The sequence below is a fragment of the Ursus maritimus genome, unplaced genomic scaffold (genome assembly GCF_017311325.1).
Source record: "Ursus maritimus isolate PB19 unplaced genomic scaffold, ASM1731132v1 scaffold_4, whole genome shotgun sequence".
Classification (NCBI taxonomy): Eukaryota; Metazoa; Chordata; class Mammalia; order Carnivora; family Ursidae; genus Ursus; species Ursus maritimus.
In genome coordinates this window covers 43,635,559-43,654,572 of record NW_024426552.1, presented here as the reverse complement: position 1 = coordinate 43,654,572, position 19,014 = coordinate 43,635,559, and the positions used below count along the sequence as shown (strand labels likewise).

General features: G+C 34.8%; 1 protein-coding gene across 1 annotated transcript in view; it reads right to left on the bottom strand.

Annotated features, from left to right (window-relative positions):
* The window catches only part of ARL6 (ADP ribosylation factor like GTPase 6), a 41,775-nt gene extending 23,435 nt beyond the window's left edge, over positions 1–18,340 (bottom strand). The window contains exons 1-5 of the mRNA XM_008689675.2: positions 17,889–18,340; positions 15,058–15,207; positions 8,320–8,381; positions 7,814–7,882; positions 4,011–4,105 (exon numbers count right to left, since the gene is read on the bottom strand). Of these exons, the coding sequence (XP_008687897.1) occupies positions 4,011–4,105; positions 7,814–7,882; positions 8,320–8,381; positions 15,058–15,180 (349 nt within the window). The 5' untranslated portion in view covers positions 15,181–15,207; positions 17,889–18,340. The remainder of the gene's footprint in view (positions 1–4,010; positions 4,106–7,813; positions 7,883–8,319; positions 8,382–15,057; positions 15,208–17,888) is intronic.
* Between the last annotated feature and the right edge of the window lie 674 nt (positions 18,341–19,014).

The window sequence follows — 19,014 nt, the reverse complement described above, 5'->3', positions numbered from 1 at the left end:
TACCTATCCTTCTCAAACTATTCCAGGAAAGAAACCTTCCAAATTCATTCTAAGAGACCAGCATTACTGATACCTAAACCAGAAAAAACACTCTAAAAAAATATTACAGGTCAATATTCTTGATGAACACAGATGCAAGCAAAATATTCGCCAATCGAACTCAACAATACATTAAAAGGATCAATATACCATGATCGAGTTAGATTTATTCCAGGGATGCAAGGATGGTTCAATATTAGCAAATCAATCAACATGATACAGCCCATGAACAAAATAAAGGATAAAAACCATATGACAGATGCAGAAAAAGCATATGACAAAATACAACATCAGTTTATAATAAAGAAAACTCTCAGCAAAATGGGGTTAGAGAGAACATACATCAACATAATAAGGCCACATATGAAAAACCCACAGTTAATATAATACTAAATGGTGGAAAACAATGTTTTTCCTCTAAAATTAGGAACAAGACAATAATGTCTACTCTTGCCACTTTTATTCAGCATAGTATTATAAGTTGTAGCCACAGTAATTTGACAAGAAATAAAAGGCATACAAACTGGCAGGGAAAAGCAAAACTGTCACTCACTGTTTGCAAACAACATCGTATATACAGTAAACCCAAAAGTTCTAACAAAAACTATTGGAACTAATAAATGAATTCAGTAAAGTTGCAGGATACAAAATTAATATACAGAAATCTATTGTATTTCTAAACACCAATAATGAAGCAGCAGAAGGAGAAATTAAGAAAACAATCCTATTTACAACTGCACCAAAAAAAATAAAATGCCTAGGAATAACCTTAACCAAGGAGGTGAAAGACTTGTACTCTGAAAACTGTAAGCCACTGATGAAAGAAACTGAAGACAACACAAACAAATGGGAAGATATACTATGCTCATAGATTAGAAGAATATTGTCAAAATGTCCATACTACCCAAAGCAACCTACAGATTTAATGCAATTCCCATCAAAATACCAATAATATTTTCCACTGAAATAGAACAAATAATCCTAAAATTTGTATGGAACCACAAAAGACTCCAAAGTAATCTTACGAAGAACAAAGCTGAAGGTATCACAATCCCAGATTTGAAGCTACAGTACAAAACTATAGTAATCAAAACAGTATTGTACTGGTACAAAAATATGATGAAACAGAATAGACAGCCCAGAAACAAACCCATGCTTATGTGGTCAATTTATCTACAACAAAGGAGGCAAGAAAATACAATGGGAAAAGATAGTTTCTTCAATAAATGCTGCTGGGAAAACTGGACAGCTACATGCAAAAGAATTAAACTGAATCACTTTCTTACACCATAAATAAAAATAAACTCAAAATGGATTAAAGACCTAAATGGAAGACCAAATCCATGAAACTCCAATAAGAAGACATAGTAATCTCTTGGGCATCAGCTGTAGCAACATTTTTCTGGATATGTCTCCTCAGGCAAGGGAAACGAGCAAAAATAAACTACTGGTACTACATTAACCTAAAAAGCTTTTACGCAGTGAAGGAAACCATCAACAAAATGAAAAGGTAACTTACTGAATGGGAGGAGATATTTCCAAATCATATATCTGATAGGAGATTAAGATCTAAAATATATAAAGACCTCATACAACTCAACGCCAAAAGACACTAATAATCCAATTTAAAAATGGGTGGAGGACATAAATAGACATTTCTCTGAAGAAGAAATACAGATGGCAAACAGAAAAGATGTTCAGTTAATCATCAGGGAAATGCAAACCAAAACCACAGTGAGATATCACCTCATACCAGCCAGAATGGCTAGTATCAAAAAAACAAGAAATATCAAGTGTTGGTGAGAATGTAAAGAAAAGGGAACTCTCATGTACTATTGGTGGGAATGTAAATTGGTGGAGCCACTGTGGAAAACAGTATGGAGGTTCTTCAAAAAGTTAAAATTCTTAGAAAGACCATACAAGCCAATAATTCCAGTACTGGGTATTTATTCCAAGAAAACAAAAACACTATTTTGAAAAGATATATGCACTCTTATGTGTATTACAGCATAATTTACGGTAGCAAGATATGGGAGCAACCTAACTGCCCATCATCAGATGAACAGATAAGAAGATGTGGTAAACAACTGAATAATAGTCATAACGGATGAGATCTTGCCATTTGTGACAATGTAGGTAGATCTAGAGAGTATTATGCTAAGTGAAATTAACTCAGATACAGAAAGACAAATACCATTATTTCACTTATATGCAGAATCTAAAAACCAAAACAAATGAACAAAAACACAACAAAACAAAAACTCATAAATACAGAGAATAAACCGGTGGTTGCCAGAGGGGATGAGGTGGGAGGGATGGGTGAAATAGGTGAAGGGGATTAAAAGCTACAAACTTCCAATTATAAAATGAATAAGTCACCGAGATAAAAAGTACACCATAGGGAATATAGTCAATAATATTGTAAACTTTGTACGGTGACAGACGGTAACTACCCTAATCATGGTGAGCACCACATGACGTATAGAACCGTTAAATCACTATATTATACACCTGAAACTAACTTAACATTGTATGTCAACTATACTTCAGTAAAAAAGCAAAATTAAATTAAAAAATTTTTAAAGTTCATGTATACCTCAGCTGAGAAATCCTTCTTTGGGAATCTATCCCCCAAAATTAATGCATTAGTACATAAAGATAACTTACTTGGACAAGGCTTCAGTTGAGGAAACCAAGGTTTCCATTTTATTTGAAACTGATTTTATAGGAATCATTCCATCTTACTGGTCAACATTATAACAGTTTTTGAGGAGAAAGTGGAAAGATTAACACAAAGGGAATGCATAATCAAAAATGCATTCTCAACCCACATAAAAGATTGTTAAATTTTTAAAAGTGAGAGAGTCACAGAAAATGTACAGGCTAGATAATTATTACCCCAAATATATGAATAAGCTTAAGGTTGTTCACTAAAAATACCAGTTATTGTGGTTAAACAGGAAGAACTGTTAGAAAGTCCCACACTATTTCCATTTTATTTCTAACAAATCCACACTTCATTTAAACCATCACCTCTTCCTAAAAGTCATAGCACAAAGACCACTTAAATCTTTTCCCATGAGTAAAGCTAGAAATGCAGAGTTCCACAATACTCACTGGAGAATTGTGTTTAGAGAAAAAAAATACCTAATAATAGGTAAATAATAGAATAAATGGTGGTATATTCATAGTATGGCATATTAGGCACTATTAAAAAAAATAATTACATATATGCATTTTGACTTGAAAGGATTTCCATCATTTAGTGTTCTCCGAGAATAGGTAGATGCAGAAGAGTGTAGAGAATATGACCCCATTTTAGTAAATAATAATGAGAAAAAGTACCAAATGGTTAATACCGGTATCTTGAAAAGAGGGTAGGGCTGGCAGTTACAGTTACTGTTTAAAAATAGAAAAGATCCATTTTAGAAGAATTCTCAGAATATGTAAGAAATGCTGTGTAATCATACATATATATATACATGTATGAAAAGATGGTAACCAAAATAATTCTAATGAGTATTGAAATACATGGATTTTTACTTCCTTCTTTCTTCTTTTCCTGTCTCCATTTTTTTGCTATTGACAATATTATTTATGCAATCAGAGGAACATTTTTATTTTGGGGGAAATAAAGGTCGGAGACCTGAAAAACACTGCAAAAAGCTTTGAAATTTAAAAAATACATGGTGCTATGGAGGTAGATATGAATTCTGAATAATTACTGTATTTTAAAATTCAAAAACAAAGGGGAGTAATATACTCATTAATGTAGAGAGCTGCTGAATCATTATATTGTACACCTGAAACTAGTAGAATGCTGTATTTATGTTTCAATTAAAAATATGTAAATATTTTAAATAAGAGATAATTACATAGAATAAACAACACTTTCTGCCAAGACCAAAGAACAAAAAAAATCTTATGTAAACAGACCTTAAAGCACAGATATCACAGACATACACATATACCTGGATGATTCAGCAGAGTATCAAGTTCTTCTTTGGCCACAACCATTCTTAATCTATCACTACTATCAATGACAAAAATAATGGCTTGTCCTTCTCTATATAAGGAATGAGAAAAATTAAAGATGAACTTATACATTTTTCCACGTTTAGCATTCATTTGCATTTCCTAACCTGTGTATTATCTTTTCATTATGTGTTAGATTATATGAGTGACTAATATATTACCATTAGTCACATTTCACATAAAATAATTTCTTCTCAATTGGTTGATAATATGGTAAATTTAATGACTTATTTCATAATTTTTAAAAATTACAAGTAAAACTATAATCCTATTACACAGATGCAATCATTATTACTATTTTGGGGTAAATAAATTTTGACATTTTCTTTGTGTATATTCACATATGAGTACCTACATTTGTATTTAAATGGAATCTTGCTATTTTATACCTTGCCTTTCGGATATATATATATTTCCTTGATCTTTTTTTTTGCAGTATAGTTTGAACTACTTTTGTATGAAACATTAAGCCTCTATACCGGTGTTTCTCCAATATTTCTTGTCATAACCATAGTGAGAAATACATTTTACATTAAGATGCAGTAGACACTTAAGTATATGGAACTGTATTTGAAATAAGTTTCCAGAAATAATACTTACAAATAGCTTTTATTTTATTCTATTCGATTTTTTTAAAGCTGATAACCAGCCACTGAACTGGCTTATGGATTCACTTACAGATCACAGTGGCATTTATCACAGATTTCCTCTGCATCTTTCTTTTAATGATTATAAAGTATCCCATTGCACGGATATGTCATCAAATACTGTGGACTTAGAGATGAATTTTAGTTTTTTTTACTGTGGAAAACTTGGGAATAAACATCCTCCTAAATACATTTTTTAAATTTCTTGGTATCTTAAGACTTGTAATTAGGAATAAAATTTCTAGGAATACATGTAAAATTTAAAGTTTTAGATAAACATTGACAAACTGTATTCCAGAAATACTTTATTGATTTATACTACCAGTACTTTTCCCACCCCCTTTCCAGCATGGCTCTTAACATTTTTTTCCATTTTTGCCATTCTAACAGCATAATATTTTACACTGTATTTCATTCATTGCTAGTAAAGTTCAATATCGTTGCATATATTTAATAGACATTTTACCTTTTTCTGTGAATCACTTATTCCAGTTATAAATTAAGATTTTAAAAGTTCAATATCATTAGCAATCACATGAATATAAAAATAAAATAACTGAGTAACATCTTCTATCACTTTAAAAAAATGAACATAGGTTATCACTAGTCATATATTACTAGTAGCCATAGAAACTGATATGATTGGAAATATCTACCAACAGTTTTAAAAATGTTCAATCTCTTTGAGCCAGTAATTTTATTTCTGGAGTTTATTCTAAGGAAACGTGAACTACGACAAAGATCTATGCAGTAAGACCTGTTAACTGAAGGACTGTTTATAATCTTCAAAAACTGAGAATAGCTTTTATGTCCAATAACAGAATGATTTTAAAAACAGGCATAGGCATATGAAAAAATAATAAGCAGCCAGGCATTAGTTATATTCTTTGTATGTTTTTCCTGATTTATTCTTATAATTGAATGTTAACTGAAAAAGCAGGATAAAAAACTATATATGGTACATAATTGAGAAGACTCCCTTCTCAATTATGTAAGGCATATATTTTATATTACAAAAATGAAGAAAAACACAAAAGAGATTAACAATGGTAAATTTATTAGTAGTGAAATTTATAGAAAAATTTTTTATTCTTTCTATATTTTCCAAATATTAAAAAATGTATATTCCTTATATTTTATACTTTATTAGTTTTTCATATTATAAAGATAATATGCAATGACAAAGTAAACTTCCCTTATAATCTTATTGTTCCAAAAACAAATGCTATTAATGGTTTGGTGCACATGCCACTATATTTTTTTTCTTCTCTATATATTCTTAGTACATATTTTTGTTAAGAGCAGTATTTTTCTTTTTATAATTGACACATGTCATTATAAACAGTATTCAAAACATATTCTTCTATATATATATCTTTGTCTACTAGTGCTAGTCATAGGATACTTTTCAAGAAACAAAATGATGGCTAGAGAGCATGAACATTTTTCATTTTAAAAGATATTGATAAATTTTCCTGAAAAGATGTTACATTCCCACTATAAGAGTGACTTATTTTGCTGTAGACTTAATCTTTTTAACCTCTTTCAATCTAATAGATTAAAATTCACTTGTTCATTCATATTAAAAAAATATAGATATAGGATATAAATTTACTATTGTAGATTCTCTATAGTAACCTATTCACTATTCAACCTACGATTTAGCTATAGTGTTCTTAATTAACTTCTTCCAAAAGGATTTTGAAGAAAAAGGAATTAAAATCAGAAATGTTTCCTTTTCTTGAAACTATTTTCTATGTATTTTTGTTATCTGTAATTTTAAAATAGTAGTTAAAATAAATAATTTTTAAAAAAAGAATTATCAACTAACTGGAGGAAGAATAAAAAAAATCCTATACTGAAACTCAGGTTTCCTAAAAAAACAGAAACAAAAAACCCCAAAAAACAATTCACGTTTCTCCAGAGAATTTAATGCAAGCTACCATAAACATGCCACTTTTCCTTTACCAAATTAACTCTCAAATCTGAAGAACTCTTTTCTCTGTACCTCAGAGGTCCTCTGATCTGTATGATTTAAATATGACTTCAATCTATTAAAGCACTCATTGAAAAGAATATCTGAAAAAAATCTCCTTTGGCTCATAATCTGAGGAATACAATATTTGTTCCCACATAAGAAGGAAAGAACTAATCAATAAAAATTAAAATCTGATCTGGCAGTCATCTTATAACCATTTCAAGGCAAGAGTTTATAACGACAAAAGCACATTTAGTCAAGGGATACTGGTTATAAGTGTCAGACTCCAAAAGTAAGTTACATTACTTTTACATGAAGTCCTAGAAATATGAACAGTTAATGAGTTCATTTTACTACCACATGCAAATCCTGAGAGGGCATAATAATTTGCGTTCTAGTAACTTGACAGTTCTTAATCAGAAGTAGTGAGCACTTTATTTGCATATGGTGAAAATATCTTGTTTAGAATTGGTTGTAGAACAAATGGATCAACTATTAGTTAATACTGTTATTTTAACTAAATTTATTCAATAAATATTTACTGATCTATCTGTCTAGCATCATACTTGGCCTTGAAGAAATAACCTGAGTAAGAAATAATCCCTGCTCTTAAGCAGCTCACATCCTCATTAAAGAGGCAGCTATGGTACATGACTTTAAAACATAGTAAGTATGGTAAAGTACTGTGTGAACACGGGACAGAATAACTGGGCAAAATGGTGAAATTTCACAAAGGAGGTGACTTTTGAGTTAACCTTCAAGCCTGACTATACTAACTTTGAACTGCAAAAAAACAGAACAGGGCATTAAAAACAGAAAAGCATAGCAAAGATCCAAGGTCATGAAGGGCCTGAAGCATTTGAGAAATAATATGAAGTATGATTATACTTTTTTATTAGAAAACATTTTCATTTTTTCATTAGAAAATGTGCTTAAATTTATGAAAACATAAATTATTTTTAAATATATTTTAAAAATATATTAAAATAAAATATTTAAAAATATTTTTTAAAAAATACTGCAACCTAGCCCATATAATCCTTTGGATTTATTTGTTAATCATTGTTATTAAAACATAATCATCTAGTTAACCAACATTTATAGACATACTTACTTATAATAGTGTTCCCAGAGATTTCTGTATCTTCCTTGACCTGACATGTCAAACACTGTAAAAGACAAACTACAGAAAAAAAACAAAAACAAAACAAAACAAAACCAAACACCAAAACAAAACAAACCATGACTACATTTTAAGATACTAACGTAAAGTGTCACTTTTACTTAAAATTTTGTGTTCAAAGAAACCACCCTTGATTATACAATTTTCAACTTATGCCAATTTTCAGGTACGAGTCCCATAAAATAAATTTTTTAATATAAATAGCATTTTGTAATGAATAACATATAAAAAACGATGCTTTCCTTGCTAGTGAGATTATAAAATTTGTCTAAAGTCTAAATTCTGAAAAATAATCCAGAGGCAGTGGTACAAATAATTTACCATCTATGGACTTCTGAAACAACGAATTACTTTTTCTAAGAATAGAAGGAATGACTAGGTAGATCTAATATTATCACTTTTCACCCACAACTTCTTAGTATAATAAAGTGAATTACCTGGATGATTTGAATTTCTCTATGCTGAATCCTATGGTTGGAACTATATCTTGTGATTGAGCCTTCAAGAGAAAAGATAAGTTGAGAAATTTGTAATTATCAAAGATGAATTTTTCCTCAGGTTAAAAAAAAAATTCAGGTTTCCAATTCTAAAATTTGTCACTAAGGAGATGACAGAATTAAACAAAATTATAATTTTTGCAGTGGGATCACTGTGTGTGAATTCTTTACAGAAGTTTAAGGTTTACTAATTATGAATCTGCATAATGTGTATGTCTTAATTCACATTTTGTGGCTTGCTGCAAGTTACCATAGCTGTAAAGTGGTTTGATGAGCCTTTCTGAGTTCACATACAGGACTTTATAATCTTTCACCACATACTTATTGAGTTTATATATATACCACTGGGGACTGTTCTTATGTCCAGATGGTGAACATACATGGTCTCTGCTTTCATGGAGCTTATTATCTAGAGAAAGTAAACAGCAATAACCAAGTAAACTACAAGTGAACACTATTTCAGGCAGTGATAAGTGTGGTGAAAGGTGATTTGGGGATGGGCAGCAATGAGGGAGGAGGGTTGGTATGAGGCATGGAAAAAGGATGCTGAGAAAAAGCCTCTCTGAGGACGTAACATCTGACCCAAGAGTGAATATCAAAAAGGAGAAAAGCTATGACAAGATCTTGGCAAAGAACATTCCAGTCAAAGGAATTGGCCAGTGCAATGACCCCAATACAAGCAGGGGCTTGCCACTCAGGAAAAGCATAAGGCCTGTATGTCTAACATGTACTGAGTAAGGCAGAGATTTATATGTAATAAAGAGGCCTAGAGCCTTGAAAACCATGGTGGGGAATTCTGTGTGGAGAAGAGATTACAAGGGAGGCAAGCGTACAGCAGGAGACCTGTTAGCAAGTCCCACAGGCAATTAAAATGCCTTTAACTGACAAGTCGTCAAATGCCTCCTAACACTTCCACCATCAAAACTACTTCTCCTTTTGAATAAAAAATACCGTCTACTTTCTGATACTCTCTGAGTTATTCCTGACTCCTCCTTTTCTTACATTTTTTATATAACCGTTCTCAAATTGGTCCTATCTCACTAACTTAGTTCAGGGCCTTATCATTTCTTGCTTTGATTTACTACAAAAGCCTTCTAATTACTCCTAATTGTTAATGTGTTACCTTAGACTAGTTATTCAATTTCTCCAAACCTTAGTTTTCTCAAATGTGAAATCTATTATTATCTTTAACTTGTAAAGTTATCATGAGCATTAAATGAGTTAATGAATGCAAAATACTCAACAAAGTGTCTGGTCTAAAGGAAATACTCAGCAAATACTCAACAAACATCATAAGTATACTTTCATTGATTTCAGTCTCTTTCCAATTTTCTCCATACAGCCACAGTGTAACTCAGTGTAACTTGAAACAAAAAAATCCCTTTAGTTCATCATGTTGATTTTGTGTGGAAACAGAAGTAGAAGGTAAATTGTTGCTCCCACATCATTATGTTCAATCTGGTAGTCCACTTCTGGAAATTTAAAATTGAAATGAAAAGACAGCAACTGAAAAGTCACTGGAGCTTAGTCACCTTAAGTAGTAATGTAGTAGTGAAAAGGCCTCCCTAGAGATGCCTTTCTAAAATTTGTTTATTCAGCTTTTCTTTCCATCCTATGAGCTGCCTATATTCTTCCAAAAATATCTTTCTATGTTAGAATTTATTTCCTGCCATTCAGGTTCCTGCCTCAGTCCTTAGGGTTTCTCCATTGCAACTTTGGAATAAAGAGTTTCCTAACTTTTGTTGTCCCAAAATACTCCACTGTTTTGATTTTTGATCACAATCATGATAAAATCATCAGCTATTATTATTAGGAAAAAATACCAGTAATAAAAAAGTGAGAAATTAAATGTGTATAGAAATCACAGAAAATATACCTCAAAAGTAGCCCTGTCTTCACTGAACTATAATTATTTGCCTAGCCTCTCACAATCACCCAGCTTCTTTACAAACCCTCGTTTCCAGAGTTGCTCTTTTAACCTGCTGTTTTACTTAACAAGGATAAAATTAATCAACTTTCTTCTCTTCTCATCACTTCTTTTTTTTTTTTTAAGGAGAGAGAGAGTACATAGGAGTGGGAAGAGGGGCAGGGGGAGAGGGAGAGAGAATCTCAAGCAGACTCCACGCCCAGCGCAAGCACTGGGCTTAATCTCACAACCCCAACATCATGACTGAGCCAAAATTAAAAGTCAGACACTTAACTGACTGAGCCACCCAGGCAACCCTCTTCCCATTACTTCTAAAGTTCTAATGGAACATAATTAGAAAGAAATTCCACAAATTAATCAGGATAAAACAAGATATGTGAGCTTGTGCTTCCACATTCAAGTGGGATTAATTTTCCTTTAAAGAAGTCCAAAGATTATCTCCAACATTAAACTTCCTCTGCTCTATCTAGGACCAAATACATTTGGTCATTCTCTGAATTGGTTAGGGAATGGTACAAAGCAAGCAAAGACTGTGGGAATTATTACCTAAGTGGAATAGCCTATCTGAGATAGCCCAAGGACAGACTAACATCAACAAGAATAGAACAGGATTTCTGAGAGAAGATCCTATTTGGTTAGTTTCATTAAGTCTGCTAAAAATTAAATCCTTGGTGCCATCAATCATCATTCCCTGCTCAAAATGAAAATTAAAAAATTACCCATCAGTTCATCCCAAAATACACTTATATACCAGGCAATATTATAGGGATTTAGGGTTGAACAATATCAGATCTATGCTCTTACGGAATTTAAATTTATAATGAGGAAAAATTTAATAAACAAGCTACCAATTAAATATGCAAGATAATTTCAAATTGTTTTAAATAACATAAATCTGGATGATGTGGTAGTATGATAGGATCTATGCTGGCAAAGAGGGGTAATGGAAATTGGGGAAAAAAGGTACTTACAGGGTGCATCTCTAAGAAAATACACTTAAGAACACATTCTTGAGTGATCGGGTTAAAATGCCTCCCCATCCTCATTCATCAGTTTAGAAAACACCAGCAACCTCAATACATTGACAATAAATAAGCATTAGGATAGCTTAAAGCCAGTTTGGGTCCAGAAGTATCTAGTTATCTAGAAACTGATTTTATCTACAAAAAATAAGAGACATAACTATAAAACGAGATTTGCAAAATTTTTTGCATTGTAGATTTCTATAATTCATTTAATTCAGTAAAAATAATGTTTCTAATAATGGATGTAAAGCTCATAAAGATTTCTTTAATTCAGATACACGGAGGAAACAAGTGTTTTATCTATACTTGTGTGACAGAGGTTTTGAGGTCTTTAAGAAATTCTATTTCAAGTGGTCTTTTGGCTATCAGCAGCAAATTAAGAAAAAAAAAAAAAAAAGCAAAGCAACTTACTGTGCTCTCAGGATCTAGAGGTCAATTGTTCTGTGGAGACAGGATAGTTACCTTAACATTAAGTCTCAGGAAGTGGTGTTAGAAAGTAGCAAGTCTAGACTAGTTCCATAATTCACCAGAGATAACAGAGAGACAGGGATGTTGGAAAGCACTGGAAGATTAATTAAAAAAACCTTAGTTATTGGCTGTGTACCCAGGTTTTCCTGGAGGCTTTCTCTGACTAATGTAGTGTGTTAGGGTTAATAGGTCACAAGACCAGTCTGAAATGGGGGTATTAGAGTATTTTAAGATCACAGACAGAGCACATGATGTCTCCTCTTTCTGCCCCAAATCCCTAGAAATGACAGAAAAATTATGAAAAAAAAAATCCCTAAGTAGGTTAAAAAATAAGAGCAAGTGTCTTTAAAAGTACATCCTTGTTCAGGGAAGAAAGCTGTTCCCATTCATATCAAAGATTATTCCTATGGTAATAACCATGTCTTGGAAGATCACTAAACTTTGCGGATGATGGAAGGAGACTGTAATTTCTGTTTTGTATTTTGAATGTTATTTCTGCCAATTTGGGTACAGCAGGCATTGGGGGACTGGTCCATTTTGTGGCTACATATGTTTTTTAAGAGAAGGAGAGGTGAGGGAGGGGTAGAGGGAGAGGGAGAGAGGAAATCCCAATCAGGCTCCACACTCAGCGCAGAGCCTGACACTGAGCTCAGTTCCATGACCCTGAGATCATGACCCGAGCTGAAATTAAGAATCGGACACTTAACCGACTGAGCCATCAAGGCATCCTCATTTTGTGGCTATTAATGGTGGCTCTGGTTTCAGTTATTTTGTACTTATTTGAGACTAGTTTTGTTTTTTTTTTTAAAGATTGATTTTATTTATTTATTTATTTACTTGTCTATTTATTTATTTATTTATTGAGAGAGAGAGAGAGAGAGAGAGAGAGAGAAAAGGGGCAGGGGGAGAGGGAGAGAATCTGGAGCAGACTCCACACTGAGCTCAGAGCCTGACACTGGGTTCGATCCCATGACCCTGAGATCATGACCCGAGATGAAATCAAGCATCAAGACACTTAACCCACAGCCACCCAGGTGGCCCAAGACTAGTTTTACCAAAAAAAATTTTTTTACTTTTGAGGCAATTCCTTGATGTAGAGAAAAATGTAAACACCTCTGATAGAATAGGCCCTTACCTAAAAAAACCTTCCTTATAATCTTGCTTACTACTGATAGCTCTACCTACGGAAGTGCAGGTCACCAGTCACCGAGTTTCTTAAGCACCAGCCCAGCCTGATCCGCTGAGAGCTGATCCACAGTACTGACAAGGGCCAAGGCACAACTGGGTATGGTTCTACTTTAACATATGCTCACTGTTCTCTAAGTTCAGTTCTGGACCCCATCCAACTGGATAGGATGCTTTATCTCCCTCTTAAGGACTGATAAAGAAATTTCTTGTAATCACCTAGGTCAGGAGATAAGACTCTAATGCATGTGAGCTTTTTAAACTTTTTTTCCCCTATCTTCACATATAGAGAAAACTTCATTAAATGATACTCCATATTTCTCTATCTCACCTCCTCCAATTTATTCCTCTCCATGGGTAAAGAATTACTCCTTTGCTCAGTTTGTGAAACAGAACTGAGCGTTCTTGGTTCTGATCTCTCTCCTCTCTCTCATCTGAGTGCCACAGCCCTATCACGAGCCTGCACTCTCATCTGATCTTAGCCATGCAATGAACCTAGAAGAGTAGGATCTTTCCCTGAGGAGGAAACCCTGAAATTTTGGAAGGCCAATCTCAATAAAATAGAGTGTTAGCAAGTCCTCTGAACAGACCTAACCCTTGCCCTCCAAAATTAAATAAAGCTGGTATTTTTTATCTTTGCCTGACTTCAGCATGTATACCTCAGCTGACTCCCAACTCAGCTGGGGAACTCCTTAAAACACCTAAATTGCCTTCCAAATCCATCTCCAGTTTCTTATCCTGGCCCTCACACTAACTCACACCTGAAAATACACCAGCAGTTAGTTGTTCTTATGTGGTAAACTCATCTATGTAGAAGGGAATAATGACCAGAAAAAAAGAAATAATGGTGTTTTTGTATTTCAAAGCAATCTCCAACTAAGCAGAAATAAAACAGAAGCTGCTGCAAAAGAAAATGGGAGTAGTACGCTGCTTATTCTGCTCAACCTGAAACATTGTTTGGAGGAAACTACCACATTTGGGACCAATATTTTCCATTCTCTAGCCATTTAGTCATTAACAGTACCAGCTTCTTAGTTTTTGCCCTATCTGTATGCACTCTATATTATTTTTTCACTCTACATTTTTCATTAACTCACTAATGGCTTTTACCTAAATAAGTATATTTATAACTGTAAACGTTAGTTATCTAGTCTTCTCTTCTTCCATACTTACAGGACCCCTATTATTTTTGGAAGCAGCAGTATGCCTTGCTTTAAAAAAAAAATCCAGCTTCGTTTACAGATAGGGGTAGCCAATGAGATATAAGTTAGGAATCATTATTTGGTGCTTCTGGGTAAGTTCTTTAAAGAGGGCTTATTTAGCAAGAAGGCCTCTTCTTTTGCCTTGTTCTTTTCTCCTCCCTGTGACTTAGAATACAGTTAATCAAGGTGACCGTGTGGAGATCTTGAAGATGAAAACCAGGCACTTAGAACAGCAGAACAGAAAGATGGAAGGTGCCTGGATGTCTCATGAATGACCACATAGCTGCAGTACCAGCCCTGGTATACCTCCTCTGTACAGACGATAGAAAAAGAAGGTTCTATCTTATTCAGTCCACTGTTACGTGGGTTTTCTTTATATGTAACAAAACCTAACTTTAACTTATATACCACGTGTTGAATGTTCAAACTATATGTTCATATACTTATTACTTAAATGACTTAAAGTCGTTCTGCTTACTACTATTGATATGCATACCACACTCCTGGGAAGCTATTTATCCATTGAACCGACAGAAATGATTCATCATTCCCTTTGTTTTGTTTCTCTTGTAAAGGGGGAGCCAAAAAGAAGGCAATGCTACCTAAAAGTAAACTTGGCAAATTTGTGAGGATCTTTTAAGAAAAAAAGACCTTTGGAAAATATTCCAGTTTAAATAATCAAGACTCACCCATATATCTGCATAAAATACACTGCAAATTATGGCTGACTGACATTTATTACTTTAAGGTACTACATGGTTAATAGGATTTCATAACATGATTATATGAAGTAATGATGGCAAACAAAATAATTCTGCATGTTAACTTTCTCTAGCAGAAAATACATAAAACATCTAACAAAGATACTTACGTTTGAAGGTTTAAGTTTGTTAATTATTGTTGTTTTGCCGCTATTATCCAGCCCAAGGCACAAAACATGAACCTCCTTCTTCTTCAGGCCAAGTAAGCCTGAAAGTCTGTCTAGCAATCCCATAACGTGATTCAAGTATTTACAAAACAGCTGCAAGTTAGAAATTAAAAAAAAAGATATATCAATCACAGGCAGCTTAGGTATGGAAAATATGAGCCTGTGCATCAAAAAATTTAATAATTTAAAGACAAGATCATGAAAACCAAGTCAATGTAGCTTTGTATTTAGTAAACAAAAGTTTAAGCTGATTAGCACAAAGGAGCCTGATCTGAAATGCAGATTGGCAGTTTATAACCCTAGGCAACACAAAGAACAATGACCTTGAAATAGCTGTATATTTCTTCTGGTAAATTATAATATTTAAGAAGAAAATGTGGTTAAACTCAGTATCGTGTGGAGTCTGCCACTTGTGATCTTGAAAATATCTGCAGCCTTTCTAGAAATCTGGAATAATGTATGGGCAAAGGAGTTCATGAGAATAGCAGATCTACTTTGAATTAAAATGGTCTGAAGCTTAGAAAGTAGAAGGCAGACCAGAAATGAGAAAAACTGAGATTTGGCTACACTATTTGAGGAATTGGTTAAATCTTTTTCTGAAGCAAGCCCCATTGTTGTATTATGCAATAATCTGAAGTAGTAACTTATTAAATTCACTGTTTTTGTTTGTTTGCTTGATTATACCCAGTTTAAGTTGCATTTTCTATCAAGAGGAACAAAGAATACTAACAGATATATTTACTTTAATATATAATATATTGCTACACATATTGCTTGCTCATAACCTATGAACTTTGCAAATGAAACTTTCCAAGGTGCTCCCCTTTGATCCATCACTCCCCAAAACATTATCGTGGGATAAGACAGATATCCCTGTTGCCAGCCCTCAACTGCTACAGAGACTGCTCTAGCAGTAACTACAATCTGCCTATGTCCCAAATATTTCCTATTACTCTCCTAACCATCATTTTCAAAGTTCTCTAAATATTATCTCATTTAATTGATTTATTCTCATTTCCATCTAAAGTTCCAGGAGCCTGTCATCCCTCAACTCCTTCAGTGCTTTTTATCCCATCCTATCCTAGGCAAGAACATACCCTGAAGGATGCGACGTTGCAGTAACTTAAATGATAAGGTTTCCAAGACAACTGCATCAAAAGGAGGCTGCATCATCGATTTTGCTTAGGCCCCTTGGGCGATCATACTGACAGAAATTTCAAAACCAAATTTCAATGATGTGCAGAAAAGAGCAGGCACAGTGCCCCACCAGAGCATGGGGCCTACAAGAGAGCCACGGCTGTCTTATCCAAGGGATGGGTTTGATTTCAGGTACTCCATTTGTGCCACTTTTCTCCTTGTGTTGGAGATTCAAATCTCACTCAGTCCATTCCTTTAAATCTCAGCATAAGGAACATTTGTAGAATCTAAATTAGCCTTCTGATATCATGAAACAATTAGCACAGACCATTTTAATTCAAAGTAGATCTACTATTCTCACTTTGTTATTTATTGTACTAAACATATTGATAAAGACAGTACCTTACTTTTAAGCAAATAATACATTATGTTAATTAAAAAATAGACAATATCTTGTTTTCCATTTTCCATACAATTTTGAACAAATTTTAAAAAAAATATGACCACTTCTCACATCATCATCCTCTGGGCATCCACTATAAAGCATCGATAGTCAAAAACGTGATGCTTGAATATTCATTTTCCAAAGAACTCTGGATTGTGATTTTCCAACACTTTTTCATGGGTTATTAAAACTAATGCTTGTTAATGAAATATTTTGGGATGTACAATTTAGAAGTCAGTTATTCTAAAAGATGTAATTATAGCCTATACATCTATGTTTCTATTTCTTAGTAATCATACATTTCTTTAAGTTTACTTTTTCCATGTATGAAAGAAGGAAAGATAACAATTTAAGCCACTCATCATATATTTACCATGCCCTATGTGCACAGTGGGAGATACAAAGTTTTCTGTAGCTCCCTATGCCTAAAGCCATGATTCTCAACTTTGGGTATACACTGGAATCAACCACTGAATTAGTATTTCTGGTGATAGGATTAGGGCATCCATTATTTTAAAAAGCTAACCGGTGTTTCTGATGTATAGTTACTATTGAAAACTGCTGGATTTCAGAATAAAGTCCAAATGTTCACGCGTGGCTTTTAAGGTTCAATCTGGTTCTGATCTACCTTTCCAGTTTCTTTCTTTTCTACCAGCCAATCAAACCTCTTGGTTATTATCTGAGAAGCTGTTTTCTAAAGGATCACTTGTTGCCAGAAAAGTCTTGAAGAATTAGGATGTTATCCACAGTAAAGAGCTTGGAAGGTGGTAAGTTGCAGATAGTGGTGGGGCAGAGAGAAACACCACGAATGGTACTTTGTAAACTTAAAAAAAAAAAAAAGTTCCTAGAGTGAATTATAGCAGACTTTCAGTACTTCAAACATTTTTATTCGGCTTTCAGTTTTTGATGATAGAATTTCAATAACATTTCCCACACACCAAATAAAAACACAAGCTGGGCGGTGATAAAACCAACCGAACAAATTCACCCAAACGATGGGTCTTCTGGGGTCGCTAGTACTAACCGCATAAATCCTCTCTCCTTTCCCCCCTCTTACACTTTAGAAACAACGGTAAGGAGTGAAAACCATAGAAAAGAGTAAAGAGCATTTCTAAAACGCTACGGGAGTGGTCGTGGTGGCTGGCGGCGGCGGCGCGGGCTACAAACAAGGTGGGGGGGGGCGGGGAGATACCTGGTCTTTGAAGTTAGTCCTGCGGGCCCAGGAGCTGAAGAGGAACAGGAATGGACCACTCGCTCGTATCCGTCTCTGGGGGGATAAATATCGGTCGTCTCTCAGCCTTCGTCTCTATGCCTCCATTTTAAGAATCCCTGCTCCTGAGCAAAGCCGCTTCTACAAGCTGGACTAACTGGTAGCAGTCCGTGCCTCAGCCAGAGCATCAGTGGCTGGGCAGGCGCCTAGGCGCTTGGCGTTCCCTTCGCAACCGGAACCTCTTCCGGTCCCGAGGCCACGCCTCCATGGAGGTCTTAGGAAGTAGCCTTGGTGCTCTTGTTTATGGCATTGAAGAGCTCCCGAAAACGCTAGAGGCACACCGAGGAGTATTAAAGAAGGTGTGAAGACAGGCGGCGGGGTGAACTGCCGCCTTTCTGCGAGGAGCAGTGTTGTCCAGGATGGAGCATGATGGGAGTTGTAGGCGTACGCAGAGCCTGCTGGGAAACAGTTGGCGTCGCGTTTGCTGCGTGCGCTTCTTTCGCCCCGTCTCTCCAAGCGTCTCGGGAGAATATCAGCAATTCCCGCACGCCGGGGAGGGTGCGCCGTGTGGCTCCCAGAGCGACGAGGAAGTTCTGCGTCTTTACGCGGCACGCGCGCAGCTTGGTGGCAACGACCGAAGAACACAGCTGTGCCCACTCTGGCAAGGCGTGCGCTGGAGTCCTGCTGCCCCTCCCACGGAGGCTTTTCGGGCTCTTATAGGCCTCAGACCCAGGAGTGCTGAAGTAAAACTGTTAGTGTAGGTGGGGCGTGGAGATAAAACTGGTGTGAAAAGTCGGAATCGTGACTCGGCAGAGGAAATATGCCTGTACTCTTAGCTGTCTGATCTCCTGAAGAGATTTCCACTAGCCATAATCTGTAATTAGATTACTGTCCCCAGAATCAAATCAGTACGTGGTCAGGAAAGGAGTAATCTGAATGCTTAACGTTAACCACCTTCTAAAATTGCACTGGGATTTTATAGTAACAATGGTACTCTAGTTGAAAATACTTAGATATACTCATTTCTCCACATTTTTATAACCACGCTTTCCAATGGACAGACTACAGTTGGAGTAATCTTTCAACCTACCAAGCCTCAGCCCTTCCA